Source organism: Lutjanus erythropterus, chromosome 1, assembly GCF_056507025.1.
Source record: "Lutjanus erythropterus isolate fLutEry1 chromosome 1, fLutEry1.hap2, whole genome shotgun sequence".
Lineage (NCBI taxonomy): Eukaryota > Metazoa > Chordata > Actinopteri > Lutjaniformes > Lutjanidae > Lutjanus > Lutjanus erythropterus.
This window is the reverse complement of record NC_139317.1, coordinates 41,248,519-41,259,112: the sequence shown is the minus strand read 5'-3', so window position 1 is coordinate 41,259,112 and position 10,594 is coordinate 41,248,519. Positions and strand designations below refer to the sequence as shown.

Sequence of the window (10,594 nt, the reverse complement as noted above, 5' to 3'; positions counted from 1 at the left end):
CTCCCCAATTTAGTCGTTGCCAATTCCAATTCCCTGCATGTATTGTCCCCATCACTGAAAACTCCGACTGTTTGGTACATGGAGGGAAGCTTGTTAAGAAAAACATTGGGCTGTAATCGGGTTCGGGCTGAAATATGCAAATGAAGGTCGGGCTCGGGTTGGTTTTCAGACAGAATTTTTTTGACATCAGGCCTCAACAGGCTCAACTTTTTAGGCACGAGTAAAGCGCTAGGCTGTGATCATTATCCATTTTGTACTTTACATGTACTTTACACTAAAAGAGGGGAAAAAATGAAAGTCTTGGTCTTGACACAGGTAGTTTATTAATGGCTGACATCACATTATTTCTCACAGCTACCATACAGTCTTTAATAGTCTCTGGTTTGGATCCATGCTACACAGAGGGATGCTGCAGCTGTTTTGTCTCGCTCTGAGTACAATCTTAATGATGCTGATTGTTTGCAGGAGGTCGTCAGACTCTTTGAGTGTTTCTTACTTGTTGATACAGTTGTTTTTTTAAACCCAACATGTTTTGATTGCTGTGGGTCTTCGTCAGGGGTTGAAAATCATTTGCTGGAAATTTTGTTTCAAAGTTTGAGTGCTTACTCTGGAGATGTCTCTTCAAATTGAATTCTTATACCATAAAAAGGCTTTCATTGCAGATCAGACACATGGGTGTTCCTCTGTTGTTTAGTTTTAAGATGAACTGATACTTCTCTGTCCACTCACTGTTTAAGTGGTAGTTTACCAGATCTACTTTTTGTTTTGTAAGTGTTGAGAGGGACATTTTGTGATGGTATTTGATACTGCTAATAACATGAAATGAGTAGCTAGCACTAACCTAACCTGCTGTAGGCCTGCAGCCACAGTGAATCACTTATATGGACTGATGTTTGCTCTATTGCAAGTGGTCACTATGAAAAATAACTGCAATTTCTGTATGGCTGCATTAATAACATTTGACAGCGAAACATTTTCATTCTAAGAAGTTATTTCTTAATACTTTTTTCATATTTACAAATGATCAAGAGCTGGATTGAGGTCGTTTGAATTTAAACACAAAGAGACACTGTGAGAAGATCCTGAGGCCCATTGTCGATCTATTCATCCACCGTCACATCATACTGCAGGATCATAACACTTGACCCCGACAAAATCAGCAGCCTGATCAACACCACGAGATGGAGATGTGTCGCAATGTCATGGTAAGTTCAGAGTCTCACATATAAATGTCTTTTTTTCCAAGATATAACTGCACATTTTAGGGTGTCCTTTTATTGTGACCAGTCCAAGACACATCTGTGCAATAATCCTGCTGTTTAACCAGCATCCAGATATGGTACATCTGTCAGGTGGATGAAGTGTCTTGACAAAGTAGAAATGCTCACTAACACAGATTTTAACACATTTGTACACACAGATTGATAAAAACTAAACCTTTTGCATGTGCAGAAAAAGTTTTAGATCTTTCGCATCAATGTGTAAAAAATGGTAGCAAAAACAAAACTTTACATTAAAGGTCAATTCAGTAACATTAATAAATGGTTAATTATAGTTAAGTAATGTTTGTAGAGCATCCTTATGCATTTATGACGTGTTACTTAAGGGACAGGCACTTTGAACTTTACAGGAAGGGTCTCAAAGAGTATAGATACATTGTCTTCATGGTTAAGTCATTTTTATTCAGTATTCATACATGGCTGATGAAAGTATGAAAATGAAAATAAAGGAACAAGCAAATTTCTGCACATTCACCATGGATTGCGTCTGCCATCTCAATCTTATATGACTTGTACATATGAATGTTAACAAGTAAGTGGACAATTATTAGCCTTAAATGAACATTTATAAAAACATTTGCTTTTCATGAAATGGCTTAACTGTGGATTTCATGATATACCTGTTAATTAACATTTTTATCACCCATACATTAATATTAGTTAGTACCCTAATTAACATGTAAACATTTAATAAATGTTAACAACAGATATTTGATAACATTCATTTAATGCTTATTATAGCCTTGATTAACTGTCTATGCTTATTATGGTATTAACTAATATTTATAGCATCTTTATAAACTATTGAATACTGTATGAATTAATACCATAATTAACATGAACACAATTAGTAGATGATCATTAGACACATTATTACTTGCTTATTATTACTATTATAGTTATTTATGCTTATATTGCATTAGCTAATGTTAATTAATAGACCCTTTATTGCAAAGTGTTACCCAGTCGGGTTGTTGAATGTAGTCACACATGCACCTTGTGGCCACATGGCAGCACTGGAGTGAACTAATGCCAACATATGATTTAATCAATGGCACAAGATGAAGCACTCGAAACCAAAGTGAAATTTTACCAGTAAAGTAAATTCAGCTGTGCACACACTGACCATCTCATATAAATGATATATTGTATTTATTTATTTATTCACATCAAATTGTATCTAAATGAGGCAGTCCATTTTTGAATGCACTGGATTCATGGATTTCGACAGTAACTATTGGCAAAACCTCAACAAGTTCGTAATTTAATGTCGAGAAATGGTGCTTTCATGCACACTCAGCTTGAGAGTTTCAGGTGACAACTTGAGTGCTCAGTGAATAACTTTCAAAACCTCTGTGACAAGTGGATTCTTCCAAAATTTAAGCCATGGCAGCGATTCGGAGATACTATAGAAATACAAAATTTACCTGTAACCATTTTTATTTTGACCAAAGTCTGAACATCTGTTTTCCAACATGTTGAACACTGTAAGAGTAAACTGATGTAGTGCTATACAGTGTAAAGCAAACATAAAGATTCACCCCTATAGCTCAGTTAGTAGGGCGTGCACCATGTATTGAAGCTATCAGTCCTCTGCAGCGGCTGCCAGTTTGATTCCCGTCTGTGGCACATTTGCTGCGTGTCATCCCCTCTCTCTCTTCAGCTGTCCTATCTTAATAAAGGCAAAAAGCCCAAAAAATAATCTTAAAACATAAAGAAGAGGAAGGCTACAGCTTCCTTCAACACTACAGAGTGGATTCACTCAGTTAACCCACCTCAGCCAAAATGCTTGAAACATTCATAAAAGTCATTAAATAAACCCCACAGAAAAACACCCAATACTCCATTTCATCATATTGCAACAAAAGTGAAAACAAAAAATTAAACAAAATTGCACCAAAAGTGCCATTAGGATGATGACATCCATATAATAAAATTTATATTTTATTTGCATAATTTTCAAGTCCCTGTGGTCATGTGCAGCACCTGTAAAATTTCACAGGCACGTACAGTACTATAGGCATCTATACAATTATTTGTAGAACAAACAAGGCAAATCCTTTATAATAGAGGTCATTAAATAATGTGAGGAATAAATGAAATTTTAAAAATATCCACAATGTGCAGTAGAACAGTAGTTTCTATCCTTAAGGGTTCAAGTCTATGAATGTCCTTGAATTCCAGGATAAATCAGCAAGTGAACATGTGCATCACGTGGCAGCATTTTCAGTGTTGTAAACAAGTCAGTGAAATCCGGATGCTTCAGGACGGTATACAGTGGAATAAAAAAATCATATTTCCCTTTTTTCCCACAGAAGAATCCCTCAACTGGTCCCCTGGTGAATGTCAGCTGTGAGGATGCAGAGACTGCTGGGTAAAGTTTTCAAGTGTTTTGGATGTTAGTCATCTTTGTCCATCTCTGTCAGCACACAGTAGCAGGTGTACTGGGTGAAGTGAGTCAGACAACCTGAAGTGAGAGACAACAACATGTTATTCAGAGAGGTTAAGAAACGAAACAGATGACAAGTGTGCCTGTTCAGTGAGGGTGCTGGTTGTGTGATAAACTCACGCAGTAGTTTGGTGATCATGGGCGGTCGTTTGGACTCTGGTAGATAGACTCCCAGGAAGTAGACAGGGACCCCTGACAGGGCGATGGCAATGCCAATCAGAGAGTTGATGGTGTCGCTGTAGAGAGGAACTGCCACCAGGAAAATGGCACACATACAGAACACCACCGGGTACAACAGAGTCAGCTGTAGAGACACACATCAAGAGGAAAATTGTGAGCCAGAAACAAAACAAAAAACTGGAAAGAATGAATATGCTTTATTTTTGGGGTTTTTTTACATGAAGGTGTAAAAGTTGGCAATTTTTTCGATGTGGTGGCATTCCAGTGTGGTTGGTTAAGACTTGGGACATTCATTTTGTCTCACTGAAAGTCTGCTTACATTTTGAAGCGACAGTTCAGGTTCTTTCTATGAGGTAAAATTTGCCATAAGAGTCCCATTGAGCATGAGAGAGTCGTATTTGGCTGCGTTTAGCAGTTTCTCATTAGAAAAGGCTGTCTGAAGGCAGCAGAAATATTCCAAATATCATGCACACTTAAACTGATATAACTTTTTTTTAAAAGTATCTAAAACATGTCTTGTCCTTGATCCTGTCCACAGCAGTACATCTATTAGCTTCCTACACTGGTGCTCCTGCTACTTCTCCAAACTGGGGGCATGTTGACTGCCATCTACTGTAGCTAATACAATGACTTTGTATAAGTGGCTCCCACTTCAAAAAAATCAGAACCATCCCTTTAAATAGCACACTGGTAAAACAGACAAATAAAAGCCTTCTTGTGAGACATCACTGTTCTTTTCTTGGCTTAATATCCATCAAATTACTGCAACTTGACATTAGCGTTCAAATTGTTAGTTAGTATCATATTGTACAACTACTGAGAACAATTCTGGCATTACAGAAATGAAGGTGTAAAAGTTGGCATTTTGGTGTTTTTACCAGGAGATCGTACCAGCGGAACAGCAAACTATTTAAAAAGACATTTTCACTCACATAACAAATGCATACAATAAAGGAAAACATGCTGCTAGATACTGTACATATCTACACAATACAATAATCATTCAATTTATTCACCGGTTTGGAGTTAAAAATGAATGAACAGATGGATGCCTGGGCTTCCCCAGGTGTATTTAACTGGTCTCACCTTGAGAGGTCTCGGCCTGTCAGGCTCTTTCCAGCGGAGGTAGATCTGGCCAGCGATGGACAGACCCATGAAGAACCAGTAGCTAAAGCTGTAGTAGTTGATGAGTTGAAAGACATCCTCCACTGTCAGGTAGATCAGGGACATGACACACTGGACATTGGATAAAACAAAAAACAGAAATGAAAACAGAGAAGAAACAGTCTGAGATGTTAATGAATGTGACAGCATTCACTGCAATATAAAAACACATTATTCTCACCCCTTAAATTATTTATTATTTTTCTATTTATCTGAGGTAGGTAAGTGTTGTTTTTAATAAAGGAGGGTCGTATTTATTAGCAGGCAAAGAGCTTTCTGGTTTCTATTAACACCAAAATCATATTCTGTTCTTTATTTCACAATGGAACCCTGAGGGTAGGTGAGAAAACAATTTCTGGTGATTCATTTTCTAATACTGATCTAAATAGTCTGCTCTCTTGTATTTATGACTTAAGAACAGGTTAAAAAGCTATTCCCAGAATAATCTTTCTAAGTTTTAATTTTTTTGGTTGTTGTTGTTTGTTGTAATACTCATTTCTGGCCACAAGAGGCTGAACTGCACCACTACTCCAGGATACTTTACATTACATAAAATACATTTCTAGCCAAATGAAAGACATGACAGTAATTTTACATTTTGTAACTTAATGACATACAATATAAAAACCTTGAGTTTTAGAGTGCATGGAGAAATTAAAACTTACATAGAAGACGCAGTATATCACCTGCCAAAACTTATTCACAGATAAGAAAAAAATAAGGAACTAAGAAAGATTTTTCTTTCCTTCACCTGTCCTTAAGTCATAAAAACAGCAACAAATAAAACATATTAAAATGGTTTAGAGTTTCCAATTTTGAATCAGCTCATACAATAAAAGAGACTAGTAAATGACAAGGCTCCACCTTACAGTTACTGAAACTACCAGTTAAGTTTCCTGTACTTCCTCCACTATATTCACATGTAAGTGATCCAGTTTCTTACATTGAAGATCAGAGCAGGGATCGGTGTGAATCTCTGTATGTGGATCATGGACAGAGCGTCTGGAAGGTGACCCTCACGGGAGCCCACAAAGAACAACCTGGACACAACAACATGAGTTGAGACAGATGACAAGTCAGATAAGACAGTAAATGATAATTACAAAATATCCTCTGCAGATTTTTTCAGTGCTGTGTGTGTGTGTGTTTTTGTTCTACCTGGATGCAGCTATGATGGAGGCGTTGAGGCCTCCATAGCAGGACAGAGCCACAGCGATGGGGATGGTCCAGCTCATCACACCAAGAGTGTGATCTGCAAATGTCTGAAGTGGAGAGACAAACCACTGGTTTACTGCAACTGCATTTTCAGCTCATACACATGCATCTTTTTTTGGTTTACACTTAGTTTACTCACCACTGCCACTGCATCACTGGCCAGTATAGCACTAACATCCAGAACTGCATAGTAGGCCACATTGGTGAGGATGTAGATGATGGTGACAATTGGCATCGAGATGGCAATGGCAAGAGGCAGGTTCCTGGAACAGGACACTGGATCATTATCAGACTTGACTCTGCTTGTAACTCCTACTGAAAAGGAAACATGGAGGGAAAAGTTACCTTTCAGGGTTTTTTATCTCCTCAGTAACAAAGTTGAGAGTGTCCCAGCCGGAATAGGAGAAGAGGGCAGAGTAGAGCGCCAGCGCAATGTCCCCAGGGTCTGTAGACGATCCCTGAAAGGATGATTCGAAGTTGTTTGTGTAACCTAAGACAAAGACAAAACAATTAAAGGAACAATCAGTGGAAATTGGATTTCATCCAGTTAAAAAAATACATGGCCAGTCATATCAGTGTTTGTCATTTCACTCTTGACAGCTGTTTAGATTTCAGACTTTCTACAAAATCTGTCTTCCATGTAGAGCTACTGGTTTTCAGCCATGACAGTATATCAAAAAAATGTAGGCAATTATGCTACAAAGATGATCTCACCTTCAGTTTGCCTATGATTACGGGGGCTTAATAATAAGTCTGGCAAATGTTATTCCTTTGTTGCTTCTGATATTTGGTTTGAACTGGGCAAGCTTATACTCAGACATTTATTACAAAAAATTACACAATTAATTCTGCGAAGCATTCATTAAGTCAGTTGTCCCACCAAACGGGTACAACAAACCTCTCTGCTCCCATTTTATCTGCCTCTTTGAGTCTGAGCCAACTCAACAACAGGAAATTGAAGCTGTTATATTGCTAAAGACTCTTGACAAAAAACTAATTTTACCTCAAAGAACATTAGAGCTGCTGATTGCTCCCTCAATCCAGAGCAAATAACATAAGTTTGGATCTGAATGAACGTGTTAAAATGCCAAATTCACACAATAAAACAAACTAACCAATCATGGCAGCAGTAGTCCAGCAACGTCTGTGTCTGGCTGACCCAAGTGCCAAACCAGACGAGTGAAAATAACATTATACTGGATCCTGGCATTGCTTAATTTCCATGCTGGTACTCCTCTCTGCTTCTCGAAAGCAGTCTGTCGACCAGCATCCACTGTAGGTAATACAATGACTTATTGACAAGAATCTCATGCAAGCATCATTCAAATTATTTGAATTATCCCATCAGAAAAGGCTATCTAGTGGTCTGATGTCTAAATTCCAATTCTAAATTGGTTTTTGGTGGATCTTTTTATAATGGCTCCCAATACATTTTGCAGCTGACCCTGTCCACAGCAGTATTGCTTAGTCTCTGTAGTGCTGCTCCTCACTGCTTCTCCAAACTGACCAGCATCTACTGTAATACACTAATTTAAGATAAGTACCTCATACAAGCACATTTTTCAAATAATCTATTGCTTCGAACTATCAGAACTATCCAGTTGGAAAAGGCTGTCTGATGGCAAGGTTAAGTGGTGAAAATATTCACACGTATACTGACTTTACTGTGCTGTTCTCAGCTGTGGTATTTAAGTATTTGCCACTTTTTGTAAGAGGCTAGGTATTATTTGCAGACCAAAATAAATTCTAATTCTAAATTGTTTTGGGTGGACCTTTTTTTAAGTGGCTAAAATAGGTTTTGCTGCTGATGTGAAAAGGTGAGCACTACAGTGACAATACTCACCCTGGCACAGCTTGACGATGCCGGTGACAATGATGGCGATGAGAGCTGCCACCTTGGCATAGGTGAAAATGTCCTGCACGCGGGTGCCCCACTTCACATAGGCAGAGTTGACGAATGTCAGTAAGCCTGAGGAGAGAGGAGAGTGACATAGATGTTCTTGGTATTGTGTGTGTTCCTGTAGGAACAGCTACAGTGGGACAAAGAGTACATCAGAAGTACTTACAGATGCACGCTGCAGCGATGAGTCTGGCTGCTGCATACGGTGGTTCACATGTTGGAAAGAGCGGCTGCACCAGGTAGTTTGCAAATGTGATAGCGATGACTGCCTGGCTGGTGGGCTCAATAATCAGCAAAGAAGTCCACAGACGGATGAATGCAATGAAGCCACCAAATGACTCCAGGATGTATGCATAAGATGCCCCCGATTTGGTGATGGTGGTGCCCAGCTCAGCGTAGCAGAGGGCCCCCACCACAGAGAACAGGCCCCCAATGACCCAGATAACTAGTGACAGCCCATAAGAGGCGCTGTAGATCAGGACACCCTTGGGGGAGACAAAGATGCCAGAGCCGATCATGTTTCCTACTATTAGGCTGACTCCGTTGAGCAGCGAGATCTCCTTCTTGAGCTGCATGCTCTCTTTGGGAGGCTCCGGAAGATGAGAGGAGTGTCCAGCACTGCCGTTCATCTTCTTGGAGTCTTCATTGTCGGCCATGGTGCCGTGGTCTCGGGGCCGAACCAGCGGGAACCAAGGACCGGCTGTGGCTGTCCCTTTTCTGGAAACCTCTGGAACAACCTGTCCAACAGATTCAGATGTACTGAGTCATTTTTCAGAAGAGAGGCTGGTATTTAATCTCTAATGTATTAAACGCTAGCAAATAGAAAGGTCATGACAGACAGATTAAGTAGAGAGGTTTGGGATGAACAAATAACAGGAATGCCAGTGATATTTGGAACATTGAAGGTAGGGACGACGAGTAACATAGCATAATGCCCTGAGTTGAAAACTGTTCTTTAAAGGAGATTAAATGACAAAACCTAAAAGACTGAAAAGAAATCAGCTCAAACACAGAAACACAGTATGGCAGTCATGGCTGGTCGAAACCAAAATAATGATAACTTGACAACCATATTTTAAGGTCAGTGTCTCATAGCTCACACAAAACATAAAGGAAATTTAAACATCATCACTGGACATGGTAAACTGGTTGCATTAGCGTTCTATTGGTCAAATGTTAACCTCCCTTATAATTTCATGTTTGCTGTGATCACATTATAATTTATATTATAGGGGACCAGTGATGGAAGAAGTATTCAGATCCTTTGCTTAAGTATAAGTAGTAACACAACACTGTGAAAATGATCCACTACATGTAAAAGTCCTACATTCAAACCCTCACTTAAGTAAAAGTATGTAGCCAAGGTACTGCCAGCAGAATTTACTGTACTTTTCATTAGTGTATTTTTGTCAAAGGTCCTCATTCTGCAGACAATTGGTCCCTGTCAGCATTTTTAAATTAATAGCAGTGCTGCAGGTGTTCAAGGTTGTGCCAGTTTTAACTACTTTAAATAGCCTAGTGTTTGGTAGTTTAACTAGAGCAAGACCATTATCTTTATAGCTCTGCTGTCTTGTGAGTGCCACATACCTATAGAGAGCCCAAATTTTATGAGTTTAGAAAAACAGCCCTGTTTTCAGATTTGTGGCGATGCATTTCCCAGCTATTCCAAGACAGTTTTTACAGGGTTTACTGGTATTAAGAAATAGGAGATTTTTCTCAACTCATAAAGGGACACTTCATCCTTTGGATTATCAGAAAAATTCTAATTCAAAATTTTGAGACATATGGTCTTCACTGGACAAGACAGGTATGAAAAAAAATCATCTGAAAGTAACAGGCAAATAATGTACTTTCCACTCCAGTACATTTGTATGACAGCTTTAGTTACCACTGAGATGTAGTGGAGTAGACGTACAAAGTTACAGAAAATGGAAATACTTAAGTCAAATAGCCTCAAATTTGTAGTCAAGTATAGGACTTATTTAAGTACAGTATGTACATAACACCACACTAAGGGACAAATAGAGTGAAATTAGTGTGAAGGCGGTGTCAGATAGGGCTGCAACTAACGATTATCTTCATTATCGATTAATCTGTCGATTATTTTCTTGATTAATTGATTCGTTGTTGGGTCTATAAAATGTAAGAAAATGGTGACATATGTTGATTGGTGTTTCCTGAAGCCCAAGATGATGTCCTCAAATGTCTTGTTTTGGCCACAATCCAAAGATATTCACTTCAGAGAATTCTGACTTATTTTTCTTTAAGGAATTAGGCTACTCAAACCGATTAATTGATTATCAAAATAGTTGGTGATTAATTTAATCATTTAATTTGTTATCTTATTTATCATTACAGCTCTAATCTTTGAAGACTGATCTGAACTACAACTGGAAGGATTAAATG

The 10,594-nt window shown here is 38.6% G+C and overlaps 1 protein-coding gene across 2 annotated transcripts; it reads right to left on the bottom strand.

Moving 5' to 3' along the window:
• Positions 1–3,183: 3,183 nt before the first annotated feature.
• On the bottom strand, positions 3,184–8,943 carry slc7a6 (solute carrier family 7 member 6). Of its 2 annotated transcripts, none has more exons than XM_084722021.1 (9): positions 8,355–8,943; positions 8,132–8,257; positions 6,634–6,778; positions 6,428–6,551; positions 6,232–6,335; positions 6,017–6,113; positions 4,997–5,145; positions 3,850–4,068; positions 3,184–3,747 (listed from the first exon to the last, which is right to left on the bottom strand). In XM_084722021.1, exons 1-9 carry the CDS (start codon positions 8,842–8,844, stop codon positions 3,684–3,686), a joined length of 1,518 nt encoding a protein of 505 aa, XP_084578147.1. In that variant the 5' UTR covers positions 8,845–8,943; the 3' UTR covers positions 3,184–3,683. The 2 variants fall into 2 exon arrangements, with proteins under 2 accessions (XP_084578147.1, XP_084578140.1); XM_084722014.1 differs by having other exon boundaries at positions 3,850–4,033; positions 4,996–5,145; positions 8,355–8,942.
• Positions 8,944–10,594: the final 1,651 nt, after the last annotated feature.

Bases quoted from the DNA above. Each gene is read 5' to 3' on its own strand.
- slc7a6 (XM_084722021.1), bottom strand. From the start codon at position 8,844: ATGGCCGACAATGAAGACTCCAAGAAGATGAACGGCAGTGCTGGACAC. The intron at 6,552-6,633 runs GTAACTTTTCCC...GTCCTGTTCCAG, and splicing joins GAGATAAAAAACCCTGAAAG to GAACCTGCCTCTTGCCATTG. The intron at 3,748-3,849 runs GTGAGTTTATCA...CTCTCACTTCAG, and splicing joins CATGATCACCAAACTACTGC to GTTGTCTGACTCACTTCACC.